Source organism: Scardinius erythrophthalmus, assembly GCF_964197995.2.
Source record: "Scardinius erythrophthalmus genome assembly, chromosome: 1".
Taxonomy (NCBI): Eukaryota; Metazoa; Chordata; class Actinopteri; order Cypriniformes; family Leuciscidae; genus Scardinius; species Scardinius erythrophthalmus.
In genome coordinates, this window is record NC_138221.1 from 13105860 (window position 1) to 13129926 (window position 24067).

The 24067-nt window shown below is 37.0% G+C and overlaps 1 protein-coding gene across 1 annotated transcript; it reads right to left on the reverse strand.

Annotated features, from left to right (window-relative positions):
- Positions 1 to 1867: 1867 nt before the first annotated feature.
- Positions 1868 to 20936, reverse strand: LOC308695045 (E3 SUMO-protein ligase ZBED1-like; the record flags this gene model as incomplete). Its single annotated transcript, XM_081372963.1, has 3 exons — positions 1868 to 2027; positions 18412 to 19255; positions 20099 to 20936. The coding sequence occupies 3 exons, from the start codon at positions 20934 to 20936 to the stop codon at positions 1868 to 1870; spliced, it is 1842 nt and encodes a 613-aa protein (XP_081229089.1).
- Positions 20937 to 24067: the final 3131 nt, after the last annotated feature.

The following is a 24067-nucleotide window of genomic DNA, read 5'->3' on the forward strand; positions in this document are numbered from 1 at the left end:
TTCTTCATAACATTTTGTACCGTTTTGATGCTGGAAATATATGTTTTACATGTCAACGTCTGTGCTTTTGTAATTTGGAAGCCCTAAAGAACCACTGAAAAAGACAATTGAAATGTAAAATATCTACTGAAATGTACAGTATGTGTAATAACAAAGCTTCTGCCTACTCCTTTTGGGATAGAAAGAAGTTCCTTGACAATCATTAATGATAGCTTCATGATATAGGGTGACAGACCAGATGAGCCTCTGTGCATCATGTCACAGCGTATGTAATGTTAGTCTGCTAACGCCTTTCCAGAGCCAAAGTTTTGTTCGTACTAAATTTATTTCAAAGCATAATCGTAATTAAAATTAGAGATTGTTTAAATTAAATCTTTAAAGTTTTAATACATTCATATCTTCTATTTATCTTTTAGAAAATTACTGTAATGATTTTGTTTAACGGTGACCTAAAGTATAATTGTTATTAAATAATGTCTGTTCAAAAACTTCAGATTGTTGAAAATTTTAAAGAAAAACTGTACTTAGTCTTCTTAAATCTCATTTATATGAAAAGATTCAATCAGCATTTTTGTCCATGCGGGTTTACATTTTAATGGTGGGGGCTTTCCATTGCCATGATTTTTGTACTGTAACTGCATATTGTACCATGTACACCTAAACACGACCATCACAGAAAAAGGCATTTTTACAATTTCAAAAATTAATTAAATAAATAAATAATTTAATATAATTTGTAAGCTGTTTTGCACACACACACATACACATACACACACAGTTGGTTCTAAAAAATTAACTAATCTCTATTTTTAAATTATTATAAATAAAATATATGATTGTAGTGAAGTGCTGCTGTTGGGTAGCACCTCGTTTGCATGTGTTGACTCCGCCCTAGAGGCCGCAGGTAACGTTAATCAGCAGCTGTGTCCCAATGTGAAGGCTGCATCCTCCGAAGTCCGTATTTGAAGACCGATTGCGTCACAGCGGCGCGACGAAACGTCACAGCGACGCGACGAAGGATGTCCCAATTCAAAGGCTGCACACTTCGGAGGTCGCATTTGAAGGCCGATTGCGTCACCGCGGCATGATGAAGGCTGTTCAAATTCAGTTCTGCATCCTCCGAAGGCCGTATTCGAAGGCCGGTTGCGTCATCGCGGCGCGACGAAGGCTAAAGCGACGCCAAATGCACCCTTCGTTTCCCCGTGAAAGGAAGGATACATAAATGGACACTTAGCGGACTATCCTACCCCATAATTCATCGCGCGCCGGTGACGACAGCATTTTTATTTAAAAAAAAATGACGGCCGAGAGTTCGCTGGTGGACGGCAAATTCACATTTAAATGTAAGTATTATGTTTTCATTTACTCAAATAGCTAGTGAAACCACAGTTAAAAGCCTCAAGTTTTTCTTTCTCATAAACTTAACTCCTTCGTCACCATTGCGTGGCTTCATTTGTCAGGTGGTCTGAGGCAAAACTTGTGCTAATATTAGTTTAATAATTGTTTCAGGGAGCAAGGAGCAGAAAGCTCAATTTATTAAACTGCAATTAAAAAAAAAATTAAAAAAAATTAAATTTTATTGTAATATTTGCACTAGTCTGTCTAACTTGTGTAAATAAGAAATATCACTCACCCTATAAAGCCCACAACAATAAGCAGTAGATAAAGCAATGGGGTTTCACTTTTATGTGTTTTTGTAGTGCTTTCATGCAAGCTATATCTACAAAGGTTTAACCAAATTTGAGTATTCAGAAATATGATTTCTGATTATGATTTTAAAAATACAAAGTAAGAAAGTTGAGATCACATCTTTGCTGAAATGTATTGTGCTGTTGTTGTTAACAAGCCATGGTTAATGTGATCTGCCTTAGGATTGCACGTGTCCTGGGACAGGTGAGGGGCCGAGTTCAGCAGTGTGTGACCAAGAAGAGGAGGAGCCAGGGGCACCAGCACCAGCAGCATCAGCACTACGAAGATGGCGAGACAGAGAGGACGAGGTTTTGGACTTGATTAGAGAAGACATGGGACTGCAGAGGCGAGGAGAGCACAGGAGAGAATGGACAGGCTGTTTTCTCTTCTTGAAAGAATGATTGAGAAATATGTATATATGTGTATATATATATATATATATATATCCTTGTTTAACTTTTTTTCACTTAGATTTTTTAAAAGGAAAAAAAAATTATGCAACTTTAAATGTGTAAATAAAAGAGAATTCATTGCTCTGGACATTGTTTATTTTTGTAATGACAGTCATATTTTCTACATGAAACAAATTCTTCTATAACTTTTTTCCCCCCAACTATTTACAACATACGTTAAACATCTCAAAATCAACATAAACATTTAAATTTACAGTACATAAAATAAGAAAAAATGATGTAGACTTTTATTCAGCTGAGTGTGAGACCCTGGTGTGCTGCTGGACCGGGATGGGCTCCACAATAGAGATCCTGGTAAGGCTTCTGCTGGTGGGACATCATCTGGGATGGTCTCCAGAGTGTTTGACAGCATATTTTCACTATCCACGTCTACCAACAGGTTTGCAGGGCTGACTCATGGAATAAATATTGAGATACTTTATATATTTTTTTAACCACTAATAACGCATTGGGGAAAAACTACTAGTCATATATTTCAAACCTTATTAAGCAAAATGATCTTGCATACTATAATGTACTTAAGGCATCAAGAGTAAAAGTAAAGGAATTCTGGAGGAAAAAAACTTTGTCAGGGTTTTTATGATGGTTCTGCTTTTATATTACTGCATATGTTGCATTTTACTTCTGAATATTTTCAAGGTTGATACATTTAAACTATACTTTTGTGTAGTTTAATGTAAAACAATGCATCATATTGTAAAATAACAATTTTGTATTGTTGCTATCCTGTGTGGGAAAATTACTTCGAGTATTAACGAAGTATGTAGTTCCTTACATACCACCACTGGTTATTTTGAAAATTAAAGTAACAAAATGTAGGCCTATTGTCACAATATTAGCAAATTGCTGCTAACTACAGCTCCGTCCCGTTTCAAAGGGCGCATCTGAAACCCTCGGACCGGTCTAGCCTACGGAGGATTGTTCTTGTCGCCTAGCAACAGTGACTGACAGCTGCCGATGACGAGCGGGAGTAACATTCGCACTGGACTTTTTATATTCAACTGGGTTTTATATTCAAATAGGGCTGAAAACCTGTGTAAATATATTTACCATGGTCCATTTATGTGCATAATAAAAATGATAGCCTACACTAGCCTACAAAATCACATCAAGGCAGGGCCGGCCCGAGGCATAAGCGAACTAAGCGGCTGCTTGGGGCCCCGTCGCCACCAGGGGGCCCCCAAGCGATTATTATTATTATTATTTTTTTTTACATATTAATTAAATTAAACAAGTGACATAAATGAATGAATGGATTAATAATTCAAGACAAGAAAATTCTGATTTCATGATCAATATACCTGCCTACAACTGCTGCGGTGTCTGCCAGTGTTTGAGTGATGCGCATAACCTCGCGTGCATAGACAATTCGTGCGCAAAGTCACGGTAATGTTAAGCCATGTCGCAAAAATTTGATTTGATCAATGATTTATCCTTTAAATTTAATGATATTCAGAACAGAACAAGAATAAAAAAATAACTAAAAACAAGCCAAAACGAAATAATTTAAAGCGAAAGTGCTGGGCTCACGTATCTCTCTCATTAGAATCAAAATGTTTTAACCATTGCGATGGATTTGGATGGTAAACTATTCTTTATTATAGGCTTCTTTGTACTTCACCCACGTTCCAATATCGAGGGGAAAAAATCATTCTCTTCACATGCGCAAAAATGTGCTTGCAAATATCACAGTGGAGTGGAGCGGTGCTTAGGCTACGCAGCGCTGAATACGAATTGTTGGCTTATTTAAACAGAGCAGTGCAATTTTTATATGTTAGGTTGACTATTTTATTACTATATTTTATTACGGCTTTAACGAACAGGCTGCGATGTCAAGATTGCAATGCTTGAATATGTTGTGTGTGTGTGTGTGTGAGGCGCGGGCGCGATCGAACAGTGGAAACATAAAAACATACTCCGTCATGTTCATACAAGACATCATTCAAACTGCAAAAACGTTGGAGGATATTTTTCAAATAAGTTTTTTTTTTATATGTTTTGTGACAATTTGTTTTCAGAAGTTTCAAAGAGTTAGTAAAAGAGTAAAGAAAAAGTTAAAACATTTTTAAGTATCTATTTTTTATTAAGTATTTATTTTGTATTAATACATAACCTCATTGTATTAATTTATAATGTAACATTATAGAGTGACATTGTGTCAATAATCGTCAAGCACAGGTGACTCCGCGTGGTGGGAGGGGGCCCCCAAACCAAATTCTGCTTAGGGCCCCCAAAAGGCTCGGGCCGGCACTGCATCAAGGTAAGATATAAATGAACATTTGAATCTTCAGCTAAGCCGAAAGTACGTGACCTGAAACATCCTTACCATGTCCTCCAATAAAATTATAAAACATAAAAATGACAATAGCCAATTCTGGCTCCATAGCTGTTTACTCAATTATATCAAATGATTTATCAGGATGGCAGCATACTCTCGCACCGTTGCTTGGCGCCTGGAGCGGTGATCGGGAACACCTGGCTGCGCAATTAGGAAATCCTACGAAGGCTACATGGTGTGCCGTTCGGAGGACGCATAGGCTGCATCGTTTGAAGTCCGCAGCCTTCGAAGGATGCAGTCTTCACATTGGGACACAGCTAGCGTCTCATTCCCACGAGTATATTAAGGTGGCTGTTTTGCCACCGGACATGGTGTCAATGCGCGACCGCCCCTCTAGCGCGTCATTATTTTGCTGTCGGTCTGGTGTTCTGGCTGGAGGTGAGTGTGACGGCAGCTGGTTATTATTGCTCGAACCTACCGGACGCTAAACGGTTAACAACGTAACTCTTGTCAGGTGCTGTGCGGCTTGTGGAGAAGCGCGTGTTCAAGCTGAGTGTTTACAGTGGTTGGTGAACGCGCGCCGTTTGCCGTATACAAACGCACGTCATACTACTGCAATAATCCTCGCTGGTGTATTGCTGTTTGGCTTTCTGGTAAGTGTCTTTTTGGCTCTTGTGGTTGTATTTATTTTGAGTAATCTTTAGTCATGGGGTTATCTGTGTATTTCAGCTCGCCTTGGTATTATTTGGTTCTCACTCTGTTGCTGCCGGACGAATGACGCGATCGCCGCATGTTGGTATGTGTGATCACTGTATTATAATGATGTGCCAGTACGGTGCATATTTTAGTTCACATCCGGGCTTTTGCAGGTGAATGAATCTGCGTTATAAAAGTACGTGAAGATTGCTGCTCGGATTGGGACTTTCATTGCTGCTGTTTTGTTCCCAGTATCTTTTACTTTTGCTTATTGTTTATTTCAATAACCTGCTGGCCAGTAGTGGCTCTCATGTGAGCACGCCCAGCATTCAATATATTTTTGAGTTAGTTTGCTTTATTATTGGGACAATTTAACTTCATTTATTTTGTTTGTTTTTGATCTTTTATGGGTTCGCCCTGTATTCCTTTGGTGAATAATATTTGCATTACTTAATTTTGTGAGTGATCCTCAGCCTGTCAGAGGAAAGAGGGTTGTGGGTGTTGGCCGGCCTGTGAAGCTGGGACAGGCTGGTGACTGTAAACCAGTGCACTGAAAACCTTACTGAAACCCATAACTACAGGTTTGAGTGGATCATATATTTTGTTTTGTGATATTGGGTATTGTGGTTGTGCCTTGTAAATTAGTATTCTTGTAAACCATTGCTTGTGTTGTAATTTGTTTTTCTTGTCTTTCAGGCACTGTGAGTCCGGAGCAGGAGAGCTAGTTGCTCTATTTTGGTGGTGGGGCCTGATGCACCGTGTGTGTGTGTGTGGTCTATAACCTATAGGGATTGATCTTGGTTGATGTGAGGGTGCAGTGTAGTGCACGTGTTTGTGCTTCTCGACCTTTGCTGATGTGGAGAAGTTTGGTGCTAGCTCATCCTGCTTCCGGTAATCACAAGTCCTGATAAGTCTGTATTGTTATTGTGTGTTTGTGTGTGTGTGTGTGCGCATGTGTGTGTGGAGTGATGATTGCTTCCAATTGTCGCATATTTTAATATTTTACATTTGTCCAATAAAGAATATTTTTGTATTTTCTTATACCCACGTCTCCAATTTTCTGTGTAAGGGAAACATCGAACCTGTGTGTCCTCATTAGGATACTTCTCTGGTTTAGTGACCAGGGTGGCGTAGTCGACTCTTCCTTAAATCTCTTTCTGTAATAAACCTACTGTATGCCACATAACCAATGAATAATAATTTAATTTAGATTAAGTTGTATCTTTTAGAAAATCACCACACATTTTCAGAGACGCGATGTGTCTCTGTGGTCCATGGCGCGGCACAAGTAAAGTTTGTCCTGAGGGAATATTTCATTTTACTCGTCTTAATTCAAAGCATGATCTTACTTTTTCTACGGTAGCTATAATCTATTGCACTTATCAGATGTATAAGATCATTTATACTTTTCTTGTATCTCCCGAACTATTCTTAATCAGTGTGGAAACACACAGGGTGAAACCCTTTACTGAGAATATACTATCGGTTATCTACTCAAAATACATGTAGAAGTTTAAAATGTTAGCATTTGTTGATGCGACGAGCTGATCGACTCCGCTGTCGCCAGGAAAAATCGTCTGTCCAAGAAGCAGCTCGGCCAGTACACAACCAGCCGACCAAATGTCTGTGTAGAAAAAGAAAAAGGTAATCACTGAATATTACAGCAAATACTCTTATTACATCACAGATATTAGATCCCATTTCTTTAGCATGTCTCAGTGTGTTTTTGAGCTCTTTATACATTACACAAAAACTATGTTGGAGGTCTGATTTAACTGATACAATATTGCTTGTTGATGCATGCAATTTTAACCATGCAAATATCTAAATTAATCTCTGAATCATCACTGAATATATCTGAAGAAATGGTCACATTTTTGAAAGAAATGAATAATTTTATTCAGCAATATGCATTAAATTGATCAAAAGACACAGTAACGACATTTATAATGTAACAAACATTTACATTTCTAAAAATTTGCTGTTATTTTGAACTTTCTATTCATCAAATAATCCTGAAAAAAAGTTTTTTTCAAAGTTTCCATAAAAATATTAGGCAGCACAACTGTTTTCAACAACAATAAGAAACATTTCATGAGCATCAAATCATCATATTATAATGATTTCTGAAGGATGATGTGACACTGAAGACTGGAGTAATGATACTGAAAATCCAGCTTTGACATCACAGGAATAAACTACTTTTTAAAATGTAAATAGTAATAATAATATTTTACAATATTACTGTTTTACTGTATTTTTTATCAAATAAAGGCAGCCTTGGTTTCCATAAGAGACTTTTTTTTTAATCCAAAATATAAATATTTTTGACGTCACAAAAAGACACTATGATTTACTCAATGTAAAACTCAAGTTTATATTATGATATATAACAATACAGGATTTTGTGTGATACTGAATATCTTTGTTTTCAAATTTCTTTTAGTACACCTACGCCAATGGTGTCGTTTAAAAAGAGTTTTAGGAGACAGAGAGCAGTCGGATACCTTACCTATGCTGGAAGTGTAGTCTGTGGCTCCGGAAATGAGCTCAGGGGCTCTGTAGCACCGTGAGCAGATGTAGGAAACATTAGGACACCAGCTGCTTTGCACTGCAGGAGACGGACCAAATGCGAGAGATGGACAGAGAGAATCAGACCAGAAATTACACCAACAACAGTGCACATCAAAACAGGCATCATTATGACCGCCGCTAGCATAGCTAGCGAAAGCGGTCATATAGGGATTGTCAAAGTTTTTTTTTTTTTTTTTTTTTTGTCATCTACTGAATTTTTCGTCAACGATACCAGGGACACCGAAACACCGGGGAACATGAAATTTGGTGGGCATGTAGCCCCACTAGACTTTTACGGAAAAATTTCGTTTGGTCCCCGGGGGCCACTCCCCCCCCCGCGCTGGGCCCCCCCAAACCCAAAAATGCAGTTTTTCCTAAATAACTACCTGAACCGTGGCACCGAGGATGAAGACATTTTTATGGTATGTTGGTCTTAAGGGCCCACATCAACCTAGCCCATAATCGATTGTCAAAGTTTTTTTTTTTTTTTTTGTCATCTACTGAATTTTTGCGTCAACGATACCAGGGACACCGAAACACCGGGGAACATGAAATTTGGTGGGCATGTAGCCCCACTAGACTTTTACGGAAAATTTTCGTTTGGTCCCCGGGGGCCACTCCCCCCCTCTTAAGGGCCCACATCAACCTAGCCCATAATCACTCATTTGTGATTTGCGCCCCTCCCATAAAAAATGAAAATGCAATATTATTCTGCTTTAATCGCCCCTATCTTCAGTTGAGATGTTCAGAACTGCACCATATTTCATGTGTATGATTAACTTGACATCCTCTGGGGGTATGCTAAGTTTCCTAGAATTTCATCCATGGGGGGGTATAAAATAAATTCATTTATGTGCACATTTAGTGACTGTACACTCATCGGCCTGTAGATGGTGGTGTTGAGCGAAGGGTTGCTGGTTTAGGATGATACTGTCACTAAGGATGCCAACTGTCCCGAATTAGGCGGGACGTCCCGTATTTTGGGCCTAATTTATTTGTCCCGTGCGTGACCTCCCATGTCCCGTTTTTTGACAAGCTGATAAACCACTGACTGATACAACAGCAACAGCAGCAGTGCTGACCACGACACTTGAGAATGATCACCGACACCTGTCATCATCCAATCACAGCTTTTTTTAATCACTGTTTTGAGACAAATCATTGTTTGTTTTGCGAACATCCTCTGCCGTCTGGTCGCTTCCGCTTCAAGCCGGACTCGTCTCGCGCTAACGGTAATTTCCTTTCACTGTCCACGTTTTGATTTCGGCTAATCAATTTTGGCGAATGCAAACAACGTGATTATTGTTCATGAGTCTAACATCCAGCCACGCAAGAAAACATGTAATCTACCTGAGGGAATAATATGCTCAAAAAACATTTCTGATTAGTATTAATGTTTTAAAGCTTTTAGAAAGTACATAGAAAGTTTTTGTAACATTATCTTAACTGTCACTTTTGATTAATGTAATGCATCCTTGCTGAATAAAAGTAGGCAATTACTTTATTTTTTTTTTCAAAAAATAATCTTACTAACCCCAAACTTTTGAACTGTAAGCCTAGTGTATAATGTTAAAAAAGCTTTCTATTTTAGATAAATGCTGTTATTTTGAACTATGGTTTGTTTGTAATGTGACTTTCATGTTTGACTTTCATGTATGACATTAAAATTATTTTTAGAATTAAATACATAAATAGGTTAAGCAATACAAATGTGTTTATGTCTGATAACCTTTTAAACACAAACTTAACTGCAGACACTGAAATGACGTACACTGTGTGATACAGTACAAATATTTTGAGTGTCCCTCATTTTCCTATAAATAACCACGATTGTCCCGCATTTTCCTTTTCTGAAGTTGGCAACCCTAACTGTCACACACACACACATGCAGGAATACAAACAAACGCAAGCATGCACACACACTGACATGCACACACACAGACACACACCCATACACACACATACAAATCCACATGCACAGACACACACACACAAACACACACGCGCACACACATGTACGCACGCATTCATACATGCACAGACACACACATACACATACACATACACAGACACACACATACACACAGACAGACATGCACATACTACTACTTTTTTTAGGTATATACATAAACACGCAATACAGCCAAATTGCTCCACGTCATTTATTGTTGTGGAAAGCCAGTGCAAGCCTGAGCGGCGGTCATATTTTGTACCGCCATGCGGTACATCTAGTTATCATCATAAGAACAATAATCATAATCATTATTTATCACCATACACTAATTAACTAGAGCCAAATTTAGTTCACTACAGAGGATCTTTGAGCAGTTTATAGTAAAGTCAGACAGATTCAGGGCCCGTATCCCTAAAGATTCTGAGAATCCTCTCAGAGAGCTCCTAACTTAACCTAAAAATTCCTTGCCAGGAGTTTTAGCTTAGAAGTGATTCCAGAACATTTTCAGTGAACTCTGAGCAAGGAATGGATGGAAAATCCTATCTTAGTGAGGAGGTGTGGTTGACCCCGTTGCTAGGTATGAGTCATCATTTCAAAAGCCGTGATTGGTTGATCCTACAAGTTTGATGAAAATGAACTTTTGGTGATAATGAGCAAAGGATGTACCCTCAAATCAATAAACATAATTATACACTCTAATCTTATGCAGACTGTAATTGTAAATAATATTTCACATTCAAGAAAATATCTGGAAAATGAATAGTAAGCTGTAGGGGTTATAGCCTAACATTAGAATCTAAAATATGTGAAAACTTAAGCTCATTACACCCTGTTCAAATAATGATTCGTGTCTTATTTGCTCATATTAATATCCTAGCTGGCATATTTTGTACTTTCACTCCCATATGGACCCCATTGAAAACAAGATGGCCTATCTCAAGGGGCTGTCCTTAATGAAGTAGAAATTGCAACGTTACAACTCAGTGTGGTCTTAACGAGGGTAACACGGCTCAGCTTTTATCAATGTCTGTGATTGCTGGCTGGTCTATTTATGAAGGCTTGTTAACAAATATCCTACAAACACAGAAAATGGAGAAAAAAAGGAATCGCAAGCCGAACTGGACTGAGGAGCAAGGTTTGTTGCTGGCCCAGTTGGTGAACGAACATAAAGGTGTGTTACGAGGAAAATTTGGCACTCCTAAGTCACTAAAAGTCCTCTTCCCTGCTCTTAGCAGATCTCGCCTTAGGAGCCCTTTTAAGCGCTAGGAATCTTGAGGAATAGCTTTTATATTAACTGGGATTTTCGTGTCACTTTTAGGGGAAATTCTAAGAAAACGTCATGACTTTAGGGATACGGGCCCAGATCAGAACGCTCAAAGTTAAATGTGTCGGATGGTCGGATTTGATCCGTGAAATAGTCTATTTAATTTAAAATAGACCTTAATTTAAACTAGACTGAAAAATGTCCTGGGTCTTCCAAGCTTTACAAACATATTATTCTATTTTTATGCTTTAGTAGAGTAAAAAAGTTACATACAGCACCTTTACACTCAGATCTTGAAGAATGTGCAGTCCTGTGGCTCCCTCTAGTGCACAACATTAGTGGGTTATGAATCGCAATGATATGGATGATTTTTTTTTAATGATTACAATTTTTTTTAATGATTACTTTTTACTGATAATATACCCACATTAAGCTCAAATTCACTAATTCGTGGTACCTTATTTCATGCTTTAACAGTTGAATTATAAACTAGCGATGAACTCCAACAACCTAGTTGTAAAAAATTCAATATACTTTTTATGTGATCATGTTGATGTTTATAGATGTTTTGTCGATTTTTGTACATTTATTATTGCAGACAAAATATGTTTAGAACACACAGGCATGAAAACATAATTTCAAAATCTCATGTAGACATCACATGTATGTTAAAATAATGTGTCGATTTAGGCTATAAGAACAATAAAAATTGAATAAATAAAAACAGAAGAATAATCAATATTAACAATTAAAATGGAGCTAAAAGGTAGACTATAATGCAATTGAAGAACACTTTATAAGAGATGATAAAAATAAATAAATTAATAAGTAATAAAAAATAAAAACATTCTTATCATTAGTCAATTTGAAAGACTAAATAATGATATTCCAAGCAAAAATGTTTTGTAGTTGTGAACAGTATTTGGTGTGTCATTTTTTATTTTTATTATTATTCAAAGAAGGAAACAGTCACAATGTATAACAAATAAACAAAAGAAAAAAAAGACACAAGAGAGGGGTATATAACTAATCAGAAAAGATTACATATCAAAGGAAAATATTAAAAGACTTACATATTTCAATTGTTTTTAAAGCCTTCTTGATACACGAGTCAGAGATAGTCCTGAAGTATTACAGTAACAAAGTAACTTATTACAGTAGCATAGAAAAGTGGTTTCTGACCTGAAAAAGTACATTTATGTATATACAATTTTGTTAACAAAAAAAGATTAAGTAAGAATATTTTGTTTTTGTGTAATTGCTCTTTTTTCCAATGAACAATTCCAAACAAAACATTTTCCCAAAGTAGAGAAAAATCCTTATCACGGTTCTCAATAACACATTGGGAAAAAGTCTTTCCACAATAATTTAGAGTAATGGCAAAGCCAAAATAAACGCACTATAGTCTCTGGGTGCTGTTTACAAAAAGAACAGTTTGCGTTAATATCTTTTTTGAATTTCTTTAAGAAGGTATTAATGGGATATACACGATGGACAGTTCGAAAGGAAACTTCTCTAATCTTATTAGTAATTAAGTATCTATTAGGAATCAGCCAAACTTTTCTCCAGACTATATCGGGAAGAAAAGCATTCCAATAAACGGTGACATTTGGAATTACTCATTCATTAAGAAATAATAGACGTATCAATCTATAAGAAGAAGTGGATGAAAATCAATATTTCCCCACCACTGTAACATTAGGATCTAAAGGAGGTAAAGAAGAGGGATAGGGGATATGTTGAAACAATCCAATAACTCCAGATGGTATGGGCATCAAAAACAATAGCAAATTCTTTAGGGGTAATGGGAATGTTAAAACGATTAAAAAGGTCTTCATAGTTTAATAAATTGCCATTTGCATTAAACAACTGAAGCAAAATATCAGCCTCAAACCAGCGCTGGAAGAAAATATATTTGTTTTTATACAGAATATCACAGTTATTCCATATAAAATTGTATATGCTTGTATATCTGAGATCAGGCGAGAAGAATCTTCTTATTAAGTTTAGATAATTTAGCTGGTATTTTTTCAACATTATAATTACAAAGCAATAAAAAAATTAAAAAATTAACCACCAAATTTGGAGAAAACATTATGTGGAATGAAGTTCCAAACAGTGGTTGGATTTGTGAGAAAGTGTTAAGCCCAATTCATTTTAAGAGTATTATTAAATGTACAAAAGTCTAACATGTTGAGGGCACCATCTAAATAAGAAACAACAGATTTCTTGATATAACGTATGCCATTTTTCCATATGAAATGAAATAACATTTTGTCAATACTTTTGATAGTGTTGTTATCTACATGGAGCGACTGAGCAGCAAATGAAAGTCTGGAGATCTGGAGCAAGTAATATTCTTCCCCTCAGAGATACGTCTCTCTGCAGCCATAAATAGGGTGGCCATTTCCATAACACCAAAAAGGAGGACACTTTGCGGCATTTAGTGACTCTGGTGTACTCGCAACTACAATACAATTTTGTCCATCATATCGATGGTATCATGATACAGTGATTCTGAAATAGCCTACTCTCTTCATCGCCAGACAATTTGATCTATGATGTATCTTGATGTACAGGTGAAACTCCAAAAATGTATTAAAGTAATTCAACTTAAAAGGGGAAACTAATATAGTATATAGACTCATTACACGCACAGTGAGATATTTCAAGCCTTTATTTGTTATAATTTTGATAATTTATGGTGATAATTTATATAATTTATGGCTTACAACTTATGAAAACCTTTTCACAATATTCTAATTTTGACTTTATGTTTTCATAAGCTGTAAGCCATAATCAAAGGCTTGAAATATCTCACTTTGCATCTAATGAGTCTATATAATATATTAGTTTCACCTTTTAAGTTGAATTACTGAAAAAAACGTTTGCACAATATTCTAATTTTTCGAGTTTCACCTGTAGACCTATGTGTAACAGAAGAGGGAAAAGTGTTTGTTCACAGTATTTGTATTCAAGACATTGTGACAAGGGCGTAGATTTGGTTTGAACATTGGGGGGGTTGAAGTTTGGGTCTGCATATTTTTCATGTGATCATGGTATAAATATTGGGGGGGTTGTAATGCATAGATTTAAATATTGGGGGGGGGGTTATCTCCCCCCCAACCCCCCCACAAATTACGCCCCTGCATTGTGATGTCTGTTTCAAAAACTGACCACTGAGATGAACCTGTCTTGTGCACAGTGCCTGAAAACATAACATTTCTGGACTTCTGGAAATTACAGAAATACATAAATAAACATAATGAATGCGAAAAATACACATTTCAGTTCTTAACAAAGAAGTTCACCCTCTGCTCAGGCGACACCAGCTCCTCTAGGGTCACCATGGCCAAATTCATGCTCTTTTGTCCGTTCCGGATATAACGAGGTCTGACGTTTAGTTGGAATATTATTAATTATAGGGAAAAATCACATACATATTTATCAATTTGATTTTTACATATAGAGATACCTAGATACAATATCTTATCTTTAGTTGGAATATTATTAATTATAGTTAGGTTACAATCTTTAATTGAAAGTAGTTCACATTTAAAAATAAAATAAAAAAAAGACCAGAAGCTTTAGAAAATCTCTCGACAGTGCTGATTGCAATCGGGACCCTTTGGCACGTCTTTGACCATCCACTGTTGCTGATGACGTCACCGCTCACTCGCGCCGTCTCTTCCTCATTTCAGCGTCAAGTCTTCTGAGGTGAGGAGAGCAGTTCACGGTATTTCTCATGTTTACACAACCATCACACACACTTTATACAGTTTGATTAAGCGACAGACTCATTTCTGTATTGTTTTCATCGATCACAGAGATACTTGTGCGTCTTTTCTGGCGTCTTCCTTCTGAAATAAACATTTAGTGCAGCAGCAGCGAGCATGAGGAGAATATGTTGAGTTCATTCAGACCTGAGCGATTTTGTGTTCGTTTGTATGATTGTCTCGATGTTTGTGTGAGAACTGTTACTGAATGTCAAGTCTGTGAGGGGAATTGATCTCAAGTGCTGCTGCTGCTATTTTATTTCTGAGTCATTCCACGAAACCGGTAGGGGAAAGTGAGGGGAGTTGTGCCAGTTTTTACTCAAAGTGACTTTAAAGTGAGGACATGGCAGTAATGCCTTCAACTTAAGGATGTACATATATTTCAGGATGTGTTGCATCCCTGAGAACAATAACTTTGGATCTGAAATAAATTGTTTCAGAAATACAGCTTTTGGGGAAAAAAGTGGTCTCATGCAGTGGTGTAGTCTAGTTTTTTGTAGTGAGTATACTCTAATATAACACCCCCAGCTCCACCCCCCCCCCCCCCCCGCCGCATACTCACCCAGCCCAGAGCGTCACCCCATAAGCACCACCACACTCACTAATGCATACAGTTTGCATCGACATCACATGTAATTGAGAGCATTATGAAATACTAAGTGTTATCAACTTATTTATTTGTTATATGAATATGGTCCCTGAAGCACAGGTTTTATCAGTTGACAATTATCAACAATTAAAAAAACAAAAAAAACATTATAGGCACAAATACAAATTTACTTTTAGAAATGGTGTTTTTGAAAAAAAAATTATTTTAAAATACATTTTACTGTGCAATTCCTTTCTAATTAATTTGAGTTAGACCGAACTTTTATTTTGGTGGGTTGTTGTAGACATTTGAGTTTCTGTGTGTTTTAATAAACTATTATTATTATCATTATTATTAGGCCTGAAGTATACTCTGTGCAATAGTAATATATTTCTGTTATAATTTCTTCAAGTTATAGAACTTTTATTTTGACAGGTTGTCGTAAAGACATAACAGTTTCTGTGTGTATATGAAACGAATGAATGACGATAGTTTTATCAAATGAAATGGTGAAATTCTCATCAAGTGACTCTCATAGCAGCTCTGCGATGAAATGCACATGTGTAGCTTACATCATGTCTCAATACAGTGAAACGCTGAAAACACCACGAGCGTGAGTCACGCGTGCTTCTCTGTGTGTGTGTGTGTGTGTGTGTGTGTGTGTGTAGTGGAGCATACACTGAGCGCTCATTCCCAGAGACGCGTAGAACAATTACAGTCTCTTTTAGCTGTAATATTCATAGACACTAGTCCATATCGAGATTTGATTCATTGTACAGCAGCTACTTTTGATTTATTCATTCAAAAATAGCCTAATTCCGTGACGTTCTGCTTTATATAGCAAGTTCCATTTGTGACTGCATTCCGCGATTCGATCCGTCGCTTCGCAAACACAGACGGGGTGAATTTATGAATGAAAGTGTGAAAGTTCTGACACAAAACGAAGTTGATACGTATCCTCACGCTTTTTTTAAGTGGGTATACGCAAATCCTTGGCCTTTTCTAGTGGGTATACAGCGTATACCTGCGTATCACGTAGACTACACCACTGGTCTCATGGCACAACTTGCTATATGATACAATCGTAATGCTATATGAAAGCAAGATAAATTCAATACAAAATTACTCATTTAAGGTTTATTTAGATATTGTCACCCTGGAATTCCATAGCATGCGTTTTTCCTACTATGGTCAATTGCATAGGGATTTTGTATTGAACACAACTCTGGATCACAGTGTCATAGAGACAAGGGGGCGGGCTCATTTTACTCAGACGACCAATCAGTCTCTCAGGATCATTGTGAAGCTATCAAGCTACGCCCTAGCAACCATTTAGAGCACCATAGCAACACAATATATGATATTTGTGAATCATTTCAGGCAATTAGGCTTTGGCAATAGATGCCTGTTGACATAGCGCTGTCTGTCAACTATGTAACATATAAGAATAAAGTGACTAGGCTAATTTCTAAACATTGTATTGTGACATAGGTCACTTAAAAACAGAATAAAACTTCTCTTTAATAACATAGTGCAAACTCAAAACTGAAATCAGTGTTAGCTAAATTAAACAAATAGCAGGCAGGCCTAAGTCAAACAATGATGAGGCATGACCATCTCCTCACTTCTCAAGATTATCCCCTCTGAGAATGTTGGTCTAGGTGGTCTGGATCTGGCACAACTTACCCCAGGCCCTTTGGCACAAATCACCCCAGACCCACAAGTTTGAAAAACTAGCATGATCCAGCAGTTAAGAGCTAACATCATGCTAACTGTATAGACTCATTGTGTAGCCTACTAAAGCACTAAAACATGTGTGAAATGTTTTCAAACTTGTCTATAATTGTTCAGACACTACAATCAAAAAACCTTAATCATAGAAATTTTACTTTGAAAGGGAAAAAACAGTTTTTTGCACTAAAATGTGCTTAACTCTCATGCCATGTGTCTCTCTTCTTTGGAGGATGAGTAAAAGTGATTGCTTTTCAAAATTATGTGGTCACATGACCATTTTCTTCTATGGTTTTCCAGAAACAAGGGGTGGAACTACTTCCCCCCCTGGCACAAATCACCCCACTCTCCCCCTACGATTTGGACGATTTTTTACCAATATGTAGGCTATTACTTTTCTGAACACCCCACAACTTTTAATTAGCCTACATATTTAACTTCCAGAAAAACATATTGTCCCACCTCAGGCATCAAATCCCTATTATTATTGGTGATTATTTTAAGATATGGGCACTATTAGTCTTCAACCCTGCTATGGAAGATCTCTGAATATGATTATAAAATATATTTGTGATGAAAGCAACATTTTCCTATTAATCAGATGTCCCTCACACTAATTCAGTAATTGTAAATGTAAAGTTTACATAATAATTTTACACTTATGCTATACTAAAGTCTGAATTGGGGTCTTTTTGTGACAGCAACCTAGGGCTGGGCGATTTTGCCTAAAAAAAAAATCTTCGATTTTTAAAGAAAAATTCGAGTTTCGATTCGATTTTCGATTTTTTTTTTCAATGCACTTAAAAAATTACTGCAGACATCAGATATAGTGTCAAAAGTGCAACTTTATTGCTATGATTGTCCTCAAGAGTTAAAATGCATAGAATTCCAAAACAAAAAGTAAATGAGGCTCTGTCATTCAACAATTTCAAGCTTTAACCCAGGTTTAAGTAAAAGTGCAACAACTTCACAGTAGCTTAAATTTTCTGTTCAAGAAATCAGATAATTACAAATTTTGTAACATATAACATTACAATTAAAAAAATAAACTCTTCTCAGTATTGTGTATAAAAAAATTCAACATGCCTGTGGCAGACATATAGCCTGCTCAGAGTGAACAAATGTAAACTTTTATCTATAACAACAAAACACGTGAACAAATGTAAACTTTTATCTATAACAACAAAACACGTGCTTGTTAGATCTCTGAAACATTGTGCATGCTCATTCTAAACATTTTTTGCAAGAAAGATGAGCCTGTCCACAACCTCTGGCTTAAGGCAGGCCCGGTTGCAGGTAACTATTCCCCCACCCACACTAAATACCCTCTCTGAGGGGGCACTAGTGGCTGGAATAGAAAGATATTTTTTAGCCAGTAAGCTTAACCTTGGAAAGTTGGGCTGATGCAGCTTCCACCATTCAAGAGGATCTGTGTCTGGCTCTATGTCTGGAATAAGGAAATACGTTGCAAGCTCAGTCTCAATTTTTGTTTTCTCAGATTGTGGGTGTGGCGTGGTGGATGGTGCACTGTTTTTAAAGAAGGCACCCAGGGTAATTTTCTTTTTTGGTGGGGTGTTCTCTTGAACAGCTGAGGGACCAGCTTCCTCTGTGGTAGAGTTGCAGAGAGCAGATATCTCAGACACCGCTCTTTTTTTGACAACTTCCAGTTTGCTAGCATCAATGTAGGTTGTACGGAACCTCGGGTCTAAAAGTGTGGCCATGTCCAAAAGTTCCTCTTTCTCCAAATCACAGTATTTACTTTCGAGGTAACGCATGATGTTAGCTTTGATTGTTTTTGTTAGCTCCAAATCTTCCTCCTCTGGCAGGAGTAGACTTGTTTTAAACAAGTGCAGCACTGGTTTGATGCATGACACACTGACATATGATTCCCCTGACAGTGCATCAGTGAAGTCCTGGAGAGGTTTCACTGCTTTGTTGGTGGCTTCTAATACTTCCAAATCTTGCCACGTGGGAACAAGATGACGCGTTTTCTTGTCCGCACCCAGGACACGAGTTATTGCCTTCTCTTGCTCAAGAAAGCGCTCTATCATCTTTTGACGAGACCCCCAACGTGTTGGGGATTCTGAGATCAAAAGATGCTGGGGAAGTCCAAGCTCAGCCTGCAACTCTGTCATGTCTCGCCTTTTTTTCCAGCTGTAGGAGAAGGCTGATACAGCTTTTTTGCAGACCCCTATGGCCCGATCGATCCTTGGATCCTTTACACCATTCTCTGTAATAAATATGAAAAGATATTTAGTATATTTTTTGTCACTCCAAACTATATATTTGATTACGTGAGTTTTCAAAATTGTTTTGTACTTTTATCACAATTTTAATAGCTGTAACACAGTTTAATACATAATGTATAATGAATGCAGATTAACCCTTGTGTGGTGTTCATATTTTTGTTACACAGCCAGTGTTCGTGGGTCTGGTGGACCCGCCGCATTTTTGGGTTTTTAATTCAACACAATCAAAAATGTTATGTTAAAATACTCAACAGATGTTTACTTCATCCCAATTACAAGCAATATAAACAGCATATATGGTTAATATTTTCTCTTTACCTTTGTTAGATCACATTTAAGAATTGCAACCTCGTGTGGGAATGGCAGGAGTAGAAACACAAAACTCACTCTTGCACTCTTTCACACTTACACACAACCTCTCTCTCACACGCACACACACACTCATGCACACACATACACACACCCCACAACACACAGACACACACACAAACACATGCACGCACACACACACACACACACACACACACACTTGGATTGGTGTACGGTCACTCTCCATAGGCATAATGGTTTTTAATGTGCAAAGTACTGTATAATCTATCCCCCTACACTAACCCTACCCCTAAATCTACCAATCACAGAAAACTTGTCCAACAGACCCGAACACCATACAAGGGTTAAGGAAAAGTCAGGTTTATTTATGTAACCCAGTCTATGTGTGTAAACCAGTTGAAATATATACCGTGTTCTGGCTATTAAATTATGAGCAAACAGTACTTTACAATGTGCAAGTATGTGCACCTATTTATTCTTACACCAACTCTTACCTATAGCGTTGTGGAGTCTGTGGCCAAAACACTGCAAGCTGGGCCAGTTGTTGTCCTTAAGGGCTTTTATGATGTTGGTGCCACTATCAGTTGTCATGCAGACGAGTCGTTCCTCCGAAAGTCCCCAGGAGCTGAGAGCGTCTTTTAAGCCATGGGCAATTATGTCACCAGTGTGGTTGTCGGGGAAATACGCTGTCTGAAGGCAGATGCTGCGCAGAGTCCAACTAGTGTTGATGTAGTGAACCGTCAGACTCAGATATGGCTGCATCGTCCGGCTGGACCACAGGTCCGTTGTGGCTGAGTAAAACTGCATCTCCTCCAGCTCACTGCGGATCTTTTCCCGAGTTGTATTGTACAGGTGAGGCAGCGCTACATTGGCGAAATACTTGCGACTGGGGACAACGTACCTCGCATCTAATACTTTCAGCATGTGATGAAAGCCTCGCTTTTCGACAGAATAAATTGGCAGCATGTCTGTGGCAATATAAAACGTGATCGCCTCTGTAATCGCTTTCCATCGCGCTCCGTTCTTATCATAAGGCACACAGTTTGTAAAGCTCTCAGGAAGTGTAGTTTGCGTTTTAGCAGGTGTGCTAGAGGAGCCGTTTTCGCTACGGAGCCGGCTGCACTTCTCCCATTCTTCGCGATGTTTATTCCTCAGGTGCTGGAAAAGATTTGTTGTACTGCTGCTTCCAGTAGCAACAGCCTTGAAACATATTTTGCAGCAAGGCTTCGTCTGTGTTTTGTCTGCTGCATCAAAACCAAACCAGTTCCAAATTACGGAATTACCTGTGCCTTTCTTTGGAAGTAGTTCTCTGTTAGTGCTACACGCTGCCATGTTGTTTTGACTGTGTTACGCGCTTCTTTTACTGTCTCTATGGTTACGCGGGGCTGGCTCATATCGCGCTACGGTAACGCACAAGGACGAAACGCGGAAAAGTCCGAAAAAACTATTGTGGCAAAAAACTCGAGTTTGCAAAATAAAAATCGTTTTAAACTACAAAATCGATAAATCGATTAAATCGATTTTTTGCCCAGCCCTACAGCAACCTCATAATTTTTTATCAGTATCAGTATTCTTATGATTGTAAAATGTAGGTGTGACGGTGTTGAGACTAGGGTAACAGGGTTGAATATGGTAATGGGGTTGAAGAGACAAATAGAGTTTAACATATAGGCTAATTAGTTATTTTTTACTCAAATTCACTGTAAGATTTTCTATAAGCACTGTATTTCATTATGTAACCAAGAAAAACAATAGATATAAATTGCAATTGCAACTCAGTTTTATTAACCCGACTGCAGGAAAAACAACAATAACGTACAGTAGTATACATTAGAATATTATAAACTGACTGAATAGGTCATCAAAATAAAACATATAACTTGTGTGCTTTTTTGATGTGTGTGTGATTTTAATAAATAATCATGAACTTAATTAGAAAAACAAACCTTGGGAATGGCAAAATGTATGGACTTTTTTCTAATTTTATCATTCATATCCCAAGTACACTTTCATATAAGGCCATGGGGGACATGACAAAATAGGTGGTGTCAACTGAAAAAAAACGAGATCATTTCTAATATAAAGATAATATGTATGTCATTATTTTTCAATTTTATTAAAGGAGACATTTAAAATTGATACAACAGGCTTTTAAGAATAGATTTTGGTGACCCAATAGGTAAAATACACTTAAAAAGGTCAGAGGGACTCAAATCATACCAGTTTCAAATTTGTTAGTTACTTAAAATTAATTACACCCCTATTCTTTTTTGCAAAGGAACACATATTGATTTGTGCTGCTGTTTATTTTTAAAGGTTTTAGAATTATTGTCCATTTTGGTTTAATTTAGTTACAGCAATGAATGTAGTTATTAGAAAATTAAACTGTATTTCAATTCATGTGCATGATTGTAAAACATTGAAGGAGAATGAGCAGAATTTAGTTATTTATCTGACTCCATTAAAAATGATTGCTAATCTTTAACCTCTTATTCTTTAAAGGTAAGGTAATAAAAGGTAAAGGTAAGTCTTTCTTGGAACTAAAACAGGATTCAGCCAGAATAATTAAAATTATAATTACTTTAGCTTTTATCATTAATAACAGGAAAGATTCTCAAAAGCCTTTAAAGCAGGCTAAGTTGTTTATTACAGCATGTTTAAATATATTGGCAGTAGAATGAAACAACATAGGCTACTGTATAGAAAAACTTTCCTTTTCTTATTATACCCAGAGCAAGGCATTGTTAAACATGATTGCAATATCAACACCGAAACCTAAAGACTATAAACCTGAAGGTAAATGATCAAGAGAAGAAGTACATTAACATATTCTCCTCAGTGCATGTTTCAAGCAGCAGTGCCTAGACTGTACATTAAGATACTTTAATATCTCTATTAAGTTCAACACAATTCTGTTCAGTTTATAAGCTGTCAGATGAGACCAAACATGTTAGGAAACACACTAGTAGATCAATAGTATGTAGTGGGAAGAAGTGTGTTTGTCCTGTGAAGCAAATGGCACAGATGTGTGTTAGAGGTGTGAGAGACACATCAGTTCTCAATCTGCATAATGACGATTCCCTCGCATCAGATTCACAGCGTTAGCATACTGTGATGATGAGGCCATTGACCCTCATTTAATTTACATGAATGCTTTTAAAGTGACAACGGCTGTACTAGGGCAGTAAATGGGCTAGTAATACTCATATTTCACATCAATAGTTCCTGTTTTCACCTCATTTATTATGCTGATGTCTTCAGATCTCCTGTAAATTGACACTTAAAGCTCATTTCATTGGTGTCAACAGACTCAGGTATTTGTTGGCTACAAATATGTAAATTTATTTCTGTTCATGCTTTCAACTATTCTCACCATTGTTATTTATTTTCGAATTGACTTTACATTATTTTTGTTCTTTTCTGTATTTCTGGATATTTGCCTATATTTTAATGAAGAAGCAGGATAATGTTCAGGTTAGCAATAAAACAAGTTATGTATTAGAACCAGTTACTTTACCATAGACAGAAAAATAAAAATACATGCTTATGTGTGATATTAAGTATAAAAACAAACTCAGTAACAGATATATTTTTGATTTTGGCAGATCAGCTCCTCCCACACAGCAATTACATCATCATTGAAACTCCTCCCACAGCAATCACATCATCATTGAAGCTCCTCCCACAGTAATTCTCCAATAAATGCTGTAAATTCCCATCAGCTGCAAGTGAAGACGAGCATCAGAGCATCAGGAAGAGCTGAAATCTGCAAAGATTGAGTTTATTACAGAGGACAGTGAGAACATGAGTGATCCAGAACCCTGCAGAATGAAACACACTGAAGATCCTGAAGAACAAAGAGGTTGGTGTTTATTCTTCATTCATTCATGATGCTGAAGAACATTCATGTTAGAAACATTCAAGCACTTCATCACATTTAGATATGCAGTTAAACTATGAAATGGGTAAGAATGTTCTTGTTTGTTAGTTTTCAACAAATGGTCAGTAATGGGAGGGTTATACAATTTTATACTGTTTGTCAATATCAGGTCAAACTAAATATTCTAGCTATGTAACATCAATTTATATCCCGTTCACAATTTATTTGCAACAATGTTGCCAAAATGTTTGACATTTTTCAATATAGTTATCATTATAATTATATTAGCAATTAACAGAGTAAACGACAAACTATATCAAGTAAATTAACTTTCAAGAATGGCTGACAGGTTGTAAGCATAACATTCCAGATAAGGTTGTATTTCTTAAAAATAATATAAGTTATTACTATTTATTGAGATTATTCTTCTTATAATAACTTTGGTAACAGGGTTGATGAACACAGTCAATGCTACAGTTTGTGTAAAAACTGAGACAATGGATTGAGATTATTTTCTTGTCTTCCCATCATGCAGTAGAAAGTGCCCAGATGATGTCATTTCCTGTGTGTCACAGGTTTAAGA